The 16,066-nt window shown below is 54.5% G+C and overlaps 1 protein-coding gene across 4 annotated transcripts in view; it reads left to right on the top strand.

Annotated features, from left to right (window-relative positions):
- PDE5A (phosphodiesterase 5A) overlaps positions 1–16,066 on the top strand; it is a 97,456-nt gene that overhangs the window by 75,037 nt on the left and 6,353 nt on the right. For all 4 annotated transcript variants that reach the window (XM_079152905.1, XM_079152907.1, XM_079152906.1 and 1 more), the window contains exons 15-18: positions 3,280–3,367; positions 6,093–6,193; positions 7,608–7,685; positions 11,924–11,987. In XM_079152905.1, the coding sequence (XP_079009031.1) occupies positions 3,280–3,367; positions 6,093–6,193; positions 7,608–7,685; positions 11,924–11,987 (331 nt within the window). The remainder of the gene's footprint in view (positions 1–3,279; positions 3,368–6,092; positions 6,194–7,607; positions 7,686–11,923; positions 11,988–16,066) is intronic.

Raw genomic sequence — 16,066 nt, 5'->3', positions numbered from 1 at the left:
TAGAGGAGGAAATGTTGGGTTAGACAAGTGTGGCCATCTCCAGTCTTAGAGGAGGGAATGTTGGGTAAGACCAGAGGGACCATCTCCACTGTTAGAGGACGGAATGTTGGGTAGGACCAGCATGGCCATCTCCACTGTTAGAGGAGGGAATTTTGGGGAGCACCACCGTGGCCATCCCCACTGTTAGAGGAGAGAGTGTTGGGTAAGACCAGTGTGGCCCATCTGCACTGTAAGAGGAGGGAATGTTGGGTAGGACCAGCATGGCCATCTCCACTGTTAGAAGAGGGAATGTTGGTTAAGACCAGCGTTTCCCTTCTCCACCGTTAGAGGTCGGAATGTTGGGTAGGACCAGTGTGGCCATTTCCAATGATAGAGGAGGGAATGTTAGGTATGACCAGTGTGGCCCATCTTCACAGTTATCGGAGGTAATGTTGGATAAGTCCAGTGTGGCATCTCCATTGTTAGAGGAGGGACTGTTGGGTAAGACCAGTGTGACCATCTCCACTGTTAGAGGAGGGAATGTTGAGTAAGACCAGTGTGGCCATCTCCACTCTTAGAGGAGCGAATGTTGGGTAAGACCAGCGTGGCCCTTCTCCATTATTAGAGGAGGGACTGTTGGGTAAGACCAGTGTGACCATCTCCACTTTTATAAGAGGGAGTGTGGGGTAAGACCAGTGTGGCCATCTCCACTGTTAGAGGAGGGAATGTTGAGTAAGACCAGTGTGGCCATCTCCACTCTTAGAGGAGCGAATGTTGGGTAAGACCAGCGTGGCCCTTCTCCATTATTAGAGGAGGGATTGTTGGGTAAGTTCAGCTTGGCCCTTCTCCACTGTTAGAGGAGGGAATGTTTGGGAGGACCAGTGTGGCCATCCCCAGTGTTAGAGGATGGAATGTTGGGTAAGACCAGTATGGCCTGTCTCCAGTGTTAGAGGAGGGAATGTTGGGTAAGACCAGCATGGCCATCTCCACTGTTAGATGAGGGATTGTTGGGTGAGACCAGTGTCGCCCTTCTCCACTGATAGAGGAGGGAATGTTGGGTAAGACCAGTGTGGCCATCTCCATTGTTAGAGGAGGGAACGTTGGGTAAGACCAGTGTGGCCATCTCCAGTTTTATAGGAGGGAGTGTGAGGTAAGATGTGTGGCCATCTCCACTGTTAGAGGAGGGAATGTTGTGTAAGACCAGTGTGGACATCTCCAATGTGAGAACATGGAATGTTGGGTAAGACCAGTGTGGCCATCTCCACTGTTAGAGTAGGGAATGTTGGGTAAGACCAGCGTTGCCATTCTCCACTGTTAGAGGAGGGAATGTTGGGTAAGACCAGCGTGGCCATTCTCCACTGTTAGAAAGGGAATGTTGGGTAGGACCAGTGTGGACATCTCCACTATTAGAGGAGGGAATGTTGGCTAAGACACGTGTGACACGTCTGCCATGTTAGTGAAGGGAATGTTGGGTAATCCCAGTGGGGCCATCTCCACTTTTATAGCAGGGAATGTTGGGTGAGACCAGTGATGCCATCTTTACCGTTAGAGGAGCGAATTGGTTAGGACCGGTGGACATCTCCACTGTTAGAGGAGGGAATGTTGGGTAAGACCAGTGTGGCCATCTCCACTGTTAGAGGAGGGAATGCTGGGTAGGACCAGTGTGGCCATCTCCACTGTTAGTGCAGAGAATGTTGGGTAAGACCATCGTGGTCATCTCTACTGTTAGAAGAGGGAATGTTGGGTAAGACCAGCGAGGCCATTCTCCACTGTTAGAGGCGGGAAAGTTGGGTAGGACCTGTGTGGACATCTCCACTATTAGAGGAGGGAATGTTGGGTAAGACAAGTGTGACACGTCTGTCGTGTTAGTGAAGGGAATGTTGGGTAATTCCAGTCGGGCCATCTCCACTTTTATAGCAGGGAATGTTGGGTGAGACCAGTGTGGCCATCTCCACTGTTAGAGGAGGGAATGTTGGGTAGGAGCAGAGTGGTCATCTCCACTGTTAGAGGAGGGAATGTTGGGTAGGACAAGCATGGCGTTCTCCAATGTTTCAGGAGGGAATGTTGGGTAGGACCAGTGTGGCCATCTCCACTGTTAGAGGAGGGAATATTGGATAGGAGCAGTGTGGACATATCCACTGTTAGAGAAGGGAATACTGGATAGGACCAGCGTGTCCCTTTTCCACTGGTACAGGAGGGAATGTTGGGTAAGACCAGTGTGGCCCCTCTCCACTGTTAGAGGAGGGAATGTTGGGTAGGACCAGTGTGGCCATCTTCTCTGTTAGAAGAGGGAATGTTGGGTAGGACCAGTGTGGCCATCTCCACTGTTACAGGGGACAATGCTGGGTAGGACCAGTGTGGCCATCTTCTCTGTTAGAGGAGGGAATGTTGGGCAGGACCAGTGTGGCCATCTCCACTGTTAGAAGAGGGAATGTTGGATAAGACCAGTGTGTCTATCTCCACTGATAGAGGAGCAAATGTTGGGCAGGACCAGTGTGGCCATCTCCACTGTTAGAGGAGGGAATGTTGGGTAGGACCAGCGTGGCCATCTCCACTGTTAGAGGAGGGAATGTTGGGTAGGACCAGCGTGACCACCTCCACAGTTACAGGAGGGAATGTTGGATAGGACCAGTGTGGCCATCTCTAATGTTAGAGGAGGAAATGTAGGACCAGCGTGGCCATCTCCTCTGTTAGAGGAGGGAATGTTGGGTAGGACCAGTGTGGCCATCTTCTCTGTTAGAGGAGGGAATGTTGGGTAGGACCAGTGGTGCCATCTTCTCTGTTAGAGGAGGGAATGTTGGGTAAGACCATTGTGGCCATCTCTAATGTTAGAGGAGGAAATGTAGGACCAGCGTGGCCATCTCCTCTGTTAGAGGAGGGAATGTTGGGTAGGACCAGTGTGGCCATCTTCTCTGTTAGAGGAGGGAATGTTGGGTAGGACCAGTGGTGCCATCTTCTCTGTTAGAGGAGGGAATGTTGGGTAAGACCATTGTGGCCATCTCTAATGTTAGAGGAGGAAATGTAGGACCAGCGTGGCCATCTCCTCTGTTAGAGGAGGGAATGTTGGGTAGGACCAGCGTGGCCATCTCCACTCTTAGAGCTTTTCCACCTTCAGGGGAGTCCTCCCTCTACATTTCTGACCCTGCTGTTTCACCGGGTGCTGAAAACTGCTAGGTGCTCACTCTCGGTATCGGTGGCAGTCTGTCTGCCTGGAGGTCGCTGACCGCGTGGGTTGGGGCTTATCTGCTGTGTGCAGCAGCTGTCCCCTCAGCTACATGGAGAACTCTCCCCACCCTGCAGGACTGAGCACCCGCTGGCCCAGCTCTACTGCCACTCCATCATGGAGCACCACCACTTCGACCAGTGTCTGATGATTCTCAACAGCCCGGTGAGTTCCCACCTCGTGGTGCCTGGCCACAGCCCGACACCCTGCTGGCTCCTGGGGCAGGGACAGAGGAGCCAGATGACGGGGTCCCCGGGGCCTGGCAGCCCAGCTGCCTCAGATTCTCCTCAGGGCTGCCTGGGTGCTTCACTGGCTGCCTCAGCGGAGCTGCCTATGCTTCTGCAGTGCCTTCTTTGGGTAATTAGCTGTGCTCCCCCGTGGCGCTGGGCGCCGCTGGGCTACGCGGTGGAGTACTGCTGTGCCACTGGGAAGCACCACAGCCCTCTCTCCACGATTGCCAGTCGTTTTGTCAAGGAGGAGAGCCGCTCACGGGCCTGGTCCCTGACCTCGATCCGGTGAGCAGACCTGTGCCCTGCGGCGCAGCCTGCAGCACCAACATGGAAAGGAGCGTCCGTGGTGGTGTCTGCCTAGGCCATCAGGGCATGTCCCCTGTCTGTTTCTGTTGGCTCGTGGTTCTCGTTATCTGCTGTCTGCATGTGTCGCCCACATGACAGAAGTCGCGGTCTGTCCTGGACAAGCACTGGCCTGGGGGACCCTGCAGCCATCACATCGCCCCATCTGTGAGCTGGCCCCCGGGCTAGTGCTCCCTGAGCCTGGGGACAGACTCAGAGTCCACGATGGTTTCTGTCCCTCCTGTGATTAAAAGCACTCTGGTCACGTTAGGTCCCAGTATGTCATGCCTGGTTCTCGATTCGGAAGCCAAGTCGGCCAGTCCCAGGTGAGGGAACTTGACGTGGAGTCTCGGGTCCCCTGCTCACTGCACAGGGCCTCCTCTCTTCCTCACCGTGTGCTTCTGCTGACTCCCTGCTCCCCAAACCTGCCCGTACTGTCCTACCTCTGCGGCGTGGAGAGCAGGTGGAGGGGCCAGTGCTGGCAGCAGCCTGTTCTGATGGCCGGCCTCCGTGCCAGGCCGTGTCCTGCCGAGCTCTTCCCGCAGAGTGCCCCCTTGGTGGCCTGCCATGGTGGCCTCAGCGTGGGAGCCCGCCTGCCGGCCCTTCCCGGGATGGGTGGGACGCAGGTCCTGGTGAGTCCCACTCACCTGCAGGTCCGTGCACAGGGCCTCAGGCTCTCACCTGAGGGCGAGGACCCGCACCCTCCTGGTGACCTGCTGTGGCGGAGGCCAAGATTCAGGCGCCTCTGTGGGCGACCCAGTGCTGTAGGTGGCCCCTGCAGGGGCTTGGCCGGGGCTGTGGCTCGTCGGGGACTCGTTGCCGTGTCACCGTGGCGCGCTGCAGACGCTGTGCCATTCTTACACAAGCTGTCCTTACACAGCGAGCCACAATTGTGACTTCAGCTCAGAAGGAAGGCCCCGCCCGGGCTCCCCTGCAGGTGGCCTGGCTCCCGCGGGCAGGTTCTGTTTTAAGAATAGGAAGCATAGGGCCACAGTGCTCGCCTGGCTCCACCTGACGGTGGCCCCAGGGCTCCACGGCCACCCTGTCCCTCTCCTCCCCCAGGGCCCAGGTCCACACTTCCCTGCTGGCCTCTGTGCACTCTCAGGTCTCAGGAGCAGCTGGGCACCCAGTTACCTCCAGAGCGCTGGCTCTGCGCGGGGGTGTGTCCCCGGGAGCAGGTGGTTCTCGGTGTGCAGCTTCCCAGGACGAGGCTCTGCAGAGTGTCCTGGGTAGTGGGAGGCCTGTGCTGTCCTCTCAGCAGACGGAAGGCTCTGAGCATCCCTTAAAGGTCCAGGCCCCAAGCACGCAGACACGCGAGCTCTCTGCACGTCATCTGTAGCGGTTTGTCAGGCCTACCTTTACTCAATAGCACGTCACCATGTCTGTGTTGTCACGTAACACGTGGGACCTGCTTATACGTATGGTTGTCTCCAGCAGTGAGGCCTGTATATTCTCTTTTAAGGACATTATACAAAATGGTAAAGTCTCTGCTTTGGGCAGGAAAAATAAGAATGTAGCACCAAAGACACCTCCTGTGGTGCTTGAGATTGTTTTATCTCAAATACAAGTATCTGACATTTTTCTGGGTAATTTTCTGCTTGGCCTACAGTTTGAAACCACTTAGTATTTCAGTGATGTCTATGTCTGTGGCTGTAATGACCCATTTTTGTCATTAATTTGGCCCATGCCACAGCTGCAGTGCCTCAGCCTTCTCCAGACAGTGCACTCTCTCTGGCCTGGATGGCCAGCAGCTGCCCAGTCCTCCGCCTCCTGGCTCATTCCCAGGCCTCTGGGCTTTTTCTTGGCCCTGACTAATGACACATCTGACTCGGTTCACAGATGCTCTGAGCGTGTTTTGGGCCTGGGCTGAGTGTTTACCTAGTTCGACATTAGAGAGCTACCAAGGTGTGTCAGTTCACAGGAGGAGTCCTCTGGGTTCCTCACAGAAGCCACAGGGACGTGACCTGGAAAACCAGTCTGACCCTTGCAGCACTGCTCTTGACAGCCCTTCATGTTTTGGTTTTTCCTGCTGTTGGATTGTAGCCGTGAGCCTGCGGGAAGGAAGAGTAGGTCACCAGCAGGTGTTCCGCCTGAGCTGAGGCCCAGGGAGCGAGCGGGATGTCGCCCAAGGTGGTGGGGAAGAGCAGAGGGGACGTCATCTCCCATGCCACTCGGGGGAAGCAGGCATTCCCAAGGAAACTCCAGCCCATGCCAAGACTGCGGCTGAGCTCCAGATGGCATGTTCTCCGCCGCATCTCTGGATGCAGTGTTTAGTGAAGCTTTTTTTTGCTTTTTTTCTTTTCTTTTTTAATGCAAAGGGCAACCAGATTCTCAGTGGCCTCTCGGTTGAAGAATACAAGGCCACGCTGAAGATGATCAAGCAGGCGATCCTGGCCACAGACCTGGCGCTGTATGTCAAGTAAGTTTAGGAAATGTCCTCCCAGGTAAGTCTGCAGTGTGCTGCTCCGGCCTCGGCACCTCCCCGGGAGCCTTCCTGCTGTGGGGACAGACGCCTGGCAGGGCTGCCCTCAGGTGGGGGAGCTTAATTTTAGTGGCCAGAGAACTGCCCCGTGGCTCACCAAGTGCTGAAACTCACAGAATACACAGCTGTTTCCTTGTTCATCCCGCTGCGTCTCTGAAGCTGTGCTCATGTCAGATCTCCGACTCAAGGTCATTCCAAGCAGAAGGTTCTGGGGGCCGTGGCCTTCCTGTCCTGCCACCAGCCTCCTCCTTACCACCATCCAAGCCCAGGGGTGGGAAAAGCGGTCAGAGCCGAAAGAGCAGCTCAGGTTTCTTTTAATTAGATTTTGGCTGAGGAAGGGGACATGCATGTACGACTTTGAAGTTGCCGATTCTAAAATGAGACTATGCATGAAAGGCGTTGGTGGCCATGCATCTGCACAGTTAGATCACATCCCCAAGCTGGAGCGTCAGAGGGCCCCCGTGCAGGCCAGGGTTCTCGGGAATAGTCTGAGCCACTCTTAGGAAAGCAAGCAGAGGAACAAGTCCGCAGCTGCCTAGGCCAGATGGCCTGTGTCCCGGGCCCAGCAGCACCTGCAGTGCCTGCTGTGCAAGGGGTGGACATTGAGTCAAGGAGAACAAAAGGAAAGACAGTGAACTTCTGTTCACTCAAACAACCTCTGAGGAAGGGTCGCCACGTGGCCAAGAATCTGAAGGACTCTGTGCCTTGCTACTTCCCACCCTCCCGGGCCTCGGGTCTCACCCTGACCCCACAAAACCTGCCTGTTGTGGTTCTGGGCAGGTAGAGTCAGCGTTGTCACACGGCCTTCCTGTCCTTGAGTCTGTCTCCAGCTGGACCTGGAGCACTGCCCGACCTCAGCAGTGCTGGGCACACAGGGAGCACGGCATGCTGAACCCTGCCAGCCCACAGAGAGGCCACAGATGTCACACTGACCTGGCTGGGCCTCTCCTGGCTCCGGAGCCCCTCCTGACACAGAGCTCCTGCACTGTGTATTGTGTATTGTGAAGTATCACAATACGTAGGAACACCATGTTCAATATGTAGGAACACCTGTAGACTCATTTTGCCCCCCACTTAACATGTCTTAAATCATAGTTGATGTCACACTTTTCACTCATTTATTAATTAAAATATTCCAGAATTGAAACGGCCACTCTGTGGAGCAGTTAAAAATCAGGAGAAGTTTAATGTTCCACCCAAACACACGAGCAGAGGGAAAGTGGAGAATGAAGTATTTTCAGATGGTGGTTTTTCCTGGGTCACAAGAGAGAGGGTGTATCCATGAGCCTTTAGGTCACAGGGGCAGGAACAAGGACCTTCGTAACGGCCTCATTTTTTTCTGAATTTCAAGGAGGCGAGGAGAATTTTTTGAACTGATAGAAAAGAATCAGTTCAACTTGGAAGACCCTCATCAGAAGGAGTTGTTTCTGTAAGTCAATTTCCTGACAGCAAGTGTCCTACCCGGGGCCCAAGCTTCCATGTCAGCTGTGGCCACGTCATTGTCCTTGAGGCGGCCAGCCTTCTGCAGCACAGAGAGGGAGATGGACAAGGACATTCCCTTGACCAAGAGGAAGGACCTGTCCCCTTGGTCTGCACAGACGTCAGATGGGATGGAGGAGCAAGGTTCAGCTCAAGATGGGGCGGCTCTTGACCTGCCTGATGTGGGTGGAGGAGCGGAGAGGACAACACTGACCCAGGCAGCATAGCGGGGCCATCCAGGGCTCCTCCTCCACGTCACCCACCTGTCCTCCTCTCCTGGCATCACCCTGTCAGTCACTCTTGTCCCCCTCCTGGCCTACGCCAACCTCATGGTCACTCTGACTGCTCCAGGGTCCTGATCTCCATGTCACCTCCTGTCCCTCCTCCTGGCCTGGTGCCAACCTCATGGTCACTCTCCCTGCTCCAGGGACTTGGTCTCCTTGTCACCCCCTGTCCCTCCTCCTGTCCTGGTGCCACCCTCACAGTCACTCTCCCTGCTCCAGGGTCCTGGTTTCCATGTCACCCCCTATCCTTCCTCCTGGCCTGGTGCCACCCTCACGGTCACTCTGACTGCTCCAGGGTCCTGGTCTCCATGTCAATTCCTGTCCCTCCTCCTGGCCTGGTGCCACCCTCACGGTCACTCTGACAGCTCCAGGGTCCTGGTCTCCTTGTCACCTCCTGTCCCTCCTCCTGGCCTGGTGCCACCCTCACAGTAACACTGACTGCTCCAGGGTCCTGGTCTCCTTGTCACCTCCAGCCCCTCCGGCTGTCCTGGTGCCACCCTCACGGTCACTCTGACTGCTCCAGGGTCCTGGTCTCTATGTCACCCCCTGTCCCTCGTCCTGGCCTGGTGCCACCCTCACAAAACTCTGACTGCTCCAGGATCCTTGTCTCCTTGTCACCTCCAGTCCCCCTCCTGGCATGTGCCAACATCATGGTCACTCTGACTGCTTCAGGGTCCTGGTCTCCATGTCACCTCCTGTCCCTCCTCCTGGCCTGGGCCAACCTCATGGTCACTCTGACTGCACAAGGATCCTGGTCTCCATGTCACCTCCTGTCCCTTCTCCTGGCCTGGTGTCACCCTCTCAGTCACTGTTACTGCTCCAGGGTCCTGTCTCCATGTCACTTCCTGTCCCTCCCACTGGCCTGGTGCCACCCGCACGGTCACTCTGACTGCTCCAGGGACCTGGTCTCCATTTCACCTCCTGTCCCTCCTCCTGGCCTGGTGCCACACTCACAGTCTGACTGCTCCAGGGTCCTGGTCTCCATGTCACCTGCTGTCCTTCCACCTCGCCTGGTGCCACCCTCATGGTCTCTTTTACTGCTCCAGGGTGCTTGTCTCCTTGTCACCTCCTGTCCCTCCTCCAGCCCTGCGCCACCCTCACGGTCACTCTGACTGCTCCAGGGTCCTGGTCTCCATGTCACCTCCTGTCCCTACTCCTGGAATGGTGCCACAATCACTGTCACTCTGCTACAGGGTCCTGGTCTCCTTGTCACCTCCTGTCCCTCCTCCTGGCCTGGTGCCACCCTCACGGTCACTCTGACTGCTCCAGGGTCCTGCTCTCCATGTCACCCCCTGTCCCTCCTCCTGGCCTGGTGCCATCCTCACAGTCACTCTGACTGCTCCAGAGTCCTGGACTCCTTGTCACCTCCAGTCCCCCTCCTGGCCTGTGCCAACCTCATGGTCACTCTGACTGCTCAAGGGTCCTGCTCTCCATGTCACCTCTTGTCCCTCCTCCTGTGCTGGTGCCACCCTCATGGTCACCCTAACTGCTCGAGGGTCCTGGTCTCCTTGTCACCTCCTGTCCCCATCCTGACCTGTGTCAACCTCATGGTCACTCTGACTGCTCCAGGGTCCTGGTCTCCATTTCACCTTCTGCCCCTCCTCCTGCCCTTGTGCCACCCTCACTGTCACTCTGACTGCTCCAGGGTCCTGGTCTCCATGTCACCCCGTGTCCCTCCTCCTGGCCTGGTGCCACACTCACTGTCACTCTGACTGCTCCAGGATCCTGCTCTCCATGTCACCCCCTGTCCCTATTCCTGGCCTGGTGCCAACCTCACGGTCACTCTGACTGCTCCAGGGTCCTGGTCTCCATTTCACCCCCTGTCCCTCCTCCTGTCCTAATGCCAACCTCATGGTCACTCTAACTGCTCTAGGGTCCTGGTCTCCATGTCACATCCTGTCCCCCTCCCGGCCTGTGCCAACCTCATGGTCACTCTGACTGCTTCAGGGTCCTGGTCTCCATGTCACCTCCTGTCCCTCCTCCTGGCCTGGACCAACCTCATGGTCACTCTGACTGCTCAAGGTTCCTGGTCTCCATGTCACCTCCTGTCCCTCCTCCTGGCCTGGTGCCACCGTCTCGGTCACTGTTACTGCTCCAGGGTCCTGTCTCCATGTCACCTCCTGTCCCTCCCACTGGCGTGGGGCCACCCGCACGGTCACTCTGACTGCTCCAGGGACCTGGTCTCCATTTCACCTCCTGTCACTCCTCCTGGCCTAGTGCCACACTCACAGTCTGACTGCTCCAGGGTCCTGGTCTCCATTTCACCTGCTGTCCCTCCTCCTGGCCTGGTGCCACCCTCACGGTCACTCTGACTGCTCCAGGGTCCTGGTCTCCATGTCACCGCCTGTCCCTCCTCATGCCCTGTTACTCAACTGTTCCAGGGTCCTGGTCTCCTTGTCACCTCCTTTGCCCCCTCCTGGCCTGTGCCAACCTCATGGTCACTCTGACTGCTCCAGGATCCTGGTCTCCATGTCACCCCCTGTCCCTCCTCCTGGCCTGGTGCCACCCTCACGGTCACTCTGACTGCTCCAGCGTCTTTGTTTCATGTCACCTCCTGTCCCTTCTTTTGCCCTGTTGCCACCCTCATGGTTACTCTGACTGCTCCAGGGTCCTGGTCTCATGTCACCCCCTGTCCCTCCTCCTGGCCTGTTGCCACCCTCACAGTCACTCTGACTGCCCCACGTTCCTGGTCTCCTTGTCACCCCCTGTCCCTCCTCCTGTCCTGGTGCCACCCTCACGGTCACCTGAGTGCTCCATGGTCCTGGTCTCCATGTCACCTCTGTCCCTCCTACCAGCTTGGTGCCATCCTCACTGGCACTATTACCAGCTTTGGAGTGGCAGGAATAGCATCACTGAACACGCCTGGGCTCCACATGCAGGGCAGCCCTGGTGCTGGTAGGGGAGCTGGTCCTGCTTTGCATGCGTTGCATAGACAGCTGAGGGTGGTGAGCTGCAGAGCGACAAGCAGCCTACAGGCTGGGTTCCCAGCGGCTCTCTGTGCTAAGGTCCCCCCACCTCACCACCTCCAGCGTCTTCAGAAGCTTGCAGCCTGTGACAGTGATGCTCAGCAGCACAGCTGAAACCGCAGGCCCTGGCCAGGCAGCCTTCTCTGCTGCCTCTCCTGAGGCGGACTCAGGAGAAGTAGGCGCTGAACCGGCGCTGAGCACCCTCTTCCTTGCCTGGCAGTGGGGCTCACATAGGTCCTCCCCGCGCTCTAGGGAGGCTGTGGTGCTGGCAGGCTTCTGACCGTGGTCCTCTGTGGTCCGGATACCTCTGGCGCACTGGTTCCTCCTGGTTTGGGTAGGCGGAAGGTGCGCTGTGGAGGCTTAGAATGGACCAGGGACACCTTGCCTTGCGGTGGCTGTTGCAGAAGTGGCCTCTGCCTGTGCCTTCCAGTGGCCAGCATGGGAACAGTGCTGGACACAGGAGTGCCTCCACGGCCACCTGCCGCTCTTCCAGAAGCTGTGGGGATGGCAGGTCTGCGGTGGGGAAGGCCCAGGAGCTCCTGTGCTGCCCCACCTGCCGGGGGGAGCCATCTGTGAGAGGCTGGGGGCCGCGCTCAGGGGAGTCAGTTGCAGCAGGGGTTAGGACCGCCTGACTCCTGACGCAGGGCTGGCAGTCACCCTTGGCAGGTAATTGTCGGTAGTGCCGTCCTCATGATGTCACGAAGGGTGGCCGCCAGGCAGAGGCGGTGGCAGCAACAGGCGGGCTCTCCAGAGGCGAACCCCCTCTCTCCATGCTGGCCAGGCTGTTGGAGGCAGGGTGGGGGGACGCAGTGGCTGGGCTGTCGTAGTCACGCTGGCTTTTGTGTGACTGACGGAGGGCCCTGCGTTGCCCCTCTGTGCTGAGTACCAGGCTGGGTTCCTGTGAAGGGCAACAGAAGCCCATCTCTTTTGCCTTTCAGAGCCATGCTGATGACGGCTTGTGACCTTTCTGCAATCACGAAACCCTGGCCCGTCCAGCAGCGGGTATGTGGCTCAGCAGTGACACCTGCACTAAGGAGCCTTTGCACGTTCACAGCACATGTCCCTGGGCTTCGAGCACTGTAACAGATCACTGGACAGGGAAGCCCTTCCTTTCTAGAAGATTCAGATGTCGAGAAAGCATCTGTATCAACACAGCCAAAGCTGGCTGCTGGGGAGGCTTAGTCTCAGCACTATTTGGGCTCATTTTGGGATTTTAAAAGCACATCCTCTAAAAATATTGAAAATTACAAGAAGGAAGGTAATTTTCTTATGGTCCGCCTACTAGGCTACCCTCTGCTCTCAGTGGGCTTAGCGAGTGGAGTGTGTTCCTGGGGCTTGTAGATGTGGGAAGTGCTGACGCAGGATGTCAGGAGGGAGCCCTCAGGACCTGCTTCTCCAGGTGAGCATAACTGCCGTAGCATTTTGCAGAGGTGGGGAAGGCTCAGGATAATCACTGGGATGCAGAGCTGTCTACGTGGTGGCTTCGTCTTTCCAGGGTGTGCTCAGTCTTGGCGCACACGGAGGGAGTGAACGTTCTGTGTGTCCAGCTCCGGCTGCGTGGTCCTGGAGCCCAGCCAGAGCCGGCTTATGCAGTGAAGCTCGCTGAGAAGCAAGGCGACACCCCCACCGAGTGAGTGATGGCACTGGCAGGCCCTGGCGCTCAGACAGTCTGTGGTCACCACCACCCTGCCCTTATGAAATGGGATTATAGGCCCTTTTCCAAATAGAAGGGAAGTGGAAGAGGGGAGTCTCTCTTTCCATATATCCTTTCTTCCAAATGAACCTACCTATGGTTTTGTTGAAGGAAAACAAAATAAGAATGTGGTTTTTTTCATAAAATAAAAAGAAGAACCATTGGCAGCTACCAAGGAGAGAGGTTGCTGGTAGTGGGGAAGAGGCTAACGTCCTCATGCAGAGTCCCCTGGGCGGCGCACCTCCTTCTGTCTCGCGGTTCCTCAGCAACTGTGACCCTGGAACTGTATGCCTGTCTGTCAAGTGGAGATGCAGGCCTCCCATGATGGTCCGAGCCTGGACGGCCAGGCCAGCCTGGCACATGGCACAGGCGTACTCTCCGCTGCTCTGCAGAGTGGAGCCACACGGGCTCTCTAGCCGCTCTGCCCATGCGGCGTCCTTCTTCCCAACAGCGCTGCTCCTGGTGTTGAGCGCGCAGCCGTGTGAAGTACTCCAACTGTAGACGGGGACCTCCACCACGTCAGAACTAAGAAGGAAAACGACACACGGTCCTGCCCACGAAGGTAGCAATGACACGTGTCATGATCACCAGCCACTCACTCAAAATGGACACTTTCCTTAAAAGAAAAATAATAGTTTACTCCAAGAGACAGAAAAAGAGTAAGACTTTGTGTTGGAGCAAGTAGCCAATGGAATTAAAAAAGTGATTAAGAATCATAAGAATTCAAAATAAAGAAGTAAAACTACTGTCTCCATTTGCAAATGAAATTATCATACATCTGGAAAGCCCAAAATAAGCAAGGGAAAGGTAAATGAGCAAATCAACTGTAAGACAGGATAGAAGAAAAGACTGTTTATGATGGGGAAGAGTAAATGAGATTATTAAATACCTAGAATAGACAAAAATGCAAAAACCATATGAGAGAAGTCAGAAAACATTTTGTGTTGCTAAAGTACAGGTGAGACTGATATAAATGAGAAGGTATAGCATGTTCTTAAGAGAAAAAATCATTAGTGGAAAGGTATGGTTTCTCCCTCTGTAGGCCGATTTTTATATTTAAGGCAATTACAATAAAAATCACACTACCTTTTGTTCTCAAGCAAGAAAAATTGATTTCAAAATTCACTTAAGAGGGAGTAAAAGCAAAAAGACCCCCAAAATTCCTGAAAAGTTGAAGGAATTAGTTGTTCCAATATAGAAACAAAACTACAAAATCTCCATAATCAGAAGAGTTTGGTTTGATGGCAGATCAGTGGAACACAGAAGAGCAGACAATCTAGAATTGCATAGTGTTTACTATATAATAAAGATAGCATTTCACATACAGGGAGATATTCAAATAGGGGAAAGAGACTTACAAAACAGTGTTGGAATGAGTGAATAACCAGGTGGAAGAAGAGAAGACTGGATCTAGTCCACACAAGTAAACTCCAGATGAAGCAGAGAATTCCATGCAGGGAATTAGCCCACATGAGGACTAGATAAAAACATGGTGGACCTGTCCACAACTGGGGTTCAGTGTGCAGAAAAGCAAAGGAAATGACCAACAGACTCAGTCCCACAAGGAGAGAGCACGTGCATCCAAAGATACCAGGGCACGGAAAGGAGAAAAAATACTTGCTACGTATGTCTGATGGTTAATATTCTTAATAGATAAGGAACTAAAAGCAGAAGAGGGCCAACAACCCTGTAGAAAAATGGGCTGAAGATTTGAACAGAGTTGATAGGAAAGAGTGGGAACGACCTTCACTTTTGAGAGGGTTCTCAGAACCTCAATCCTAAGAGAAAATATAAAGCAAAGCTTACAATGACATAGCAGACTTGCATGGAATCTTGTGGAGTGCCATTCCCAACACTCAGAAACAGCATGAGAGTGGATCAGTGTGTCGCGAGGTATCCCGTCACACTGTGGGGTGCTGTGCAGCCCTGAAAACCAGCAGGCGATTAAAGTAGCATCCCAGATAACTTGGAAACATGCCCAGCAAAGGAGGCACACCTGATTCATCAATAGAAAGTTCTAGAACAGGCCAACTGGTGAGGTGAGAGAATCATCATGGTGGTTTTGGAGGGAAAGAAAGGAAGGGCAGAGGACCAGTGGGAAGCCACCTTGGGCTCCTTCTGTCTTAGCTGGGGTGTGTGTGCGCACCCCATGCATTTGCTAACACGTGACCTCTGCACTCAGCTCTATGCAGCTGCTCCTCCATCAGTGAAAATCCACAGACACCATTTTTCAGCAGTCAGATTGACAAACAGCCGTAGGTTTCACAGCATGCTCACTTGGGGAAGCTGGGGACACCAAATGCACAATGCCTTCAGGAGTGTTCCGACTTGTGCCCTTTCCACTGCTGTGGGCATCTTATCCCAAGGACACTGGCGAGAGCGTAAAAGTCTCTTATGCAGGTGCTTATTTTACTGCTGTTTGTAATAGCAAAGTCGAGAAAGAGCCCACGTACTCGTCAGTGGTGATGGAATGAATCGTGGCCCATCTCACACAACCAGCCCCATGCAACTGTAAATAGAAATGAGGATTCTCTCTATGAAGTGAGTACAAAGACAGGTTTTTATGTGAAAAAAGCAAGCTGGAAAAAATGTGAATGTTATGCTACTAATCATCTAAGAAGGAGCAAATGCGAATATCTGTATTATATAAATGTTTATATTAAAAAACACAAAACCAGGTTTATCCACAAAGGGTAGTGAATGACTTCCTGCAGAAGGACAGGCAGGACAGAGGGAGTGTGTCCTAGCCAGAGCCCAGAGCTCAGGGCTCTGCTGGTCCTGGTGGTCACAATCTGGGACCATATCAGCAGTTTTCTTGATTGTAACATAAAAGTGAATATAATTCTAACATCACAAAATCTTGGGAGTAAAATGAAGCAAACTCGATATTAGTCCTGACCTGCTCTGGGGAGTACTGATTCACTCCAAGGGACATTAGACCTGCTGCGGTAGAACCAAACAGCCATCAGGAACCTTGGAGTGGCCATGTTGTTAGGGGCAGTTGTGTGATGACCACAGTGTGAGCAAGGTGGCAAAAGGAAAAGGAGGGATTTTACCAGTGTTGAGCCAGGACTTTCAGCACTGGTGGAGAGAGACCTGACAGACTCCCAGCACTGGTGGAGAGAGACCTGACAGACTTCCAGCGCTTGTGGAGAGAGACCTGACAGACCAGCATTGGTGGAGAGATACCTGGCAGACCAGCACTGGTGGAGAGATACCTGACACACCAGCACTGGTGGAGAGAGACCTGACACACCAGCGCTGGTGGAGAGATACCTGGCAGACCAGCACTGGTGGAGAGAGACCTGACAGACCAGCACTGGTGGAGAGAGACCCGACACACCAGCGCTGGTGGAGAGATACCTGGCAGACCAGCACTGGTGGAGAG

Source organism: Sciurus vulgaris, assembly GCF_902686455.1.
Source record: "Sciurus vulgaris genome assembly, chromosome: 9".
Classification (NCBI taxonomy): domain Eukaryota; kingdom Metazoa; phylum Chordata; class Mammalia; order Rodentia; family Sciuridae; genus Sciurus; species Sciurus vulgaris.
This window is presented reverse-complemented; position numbering and strand designations above follow the sequence as displayed.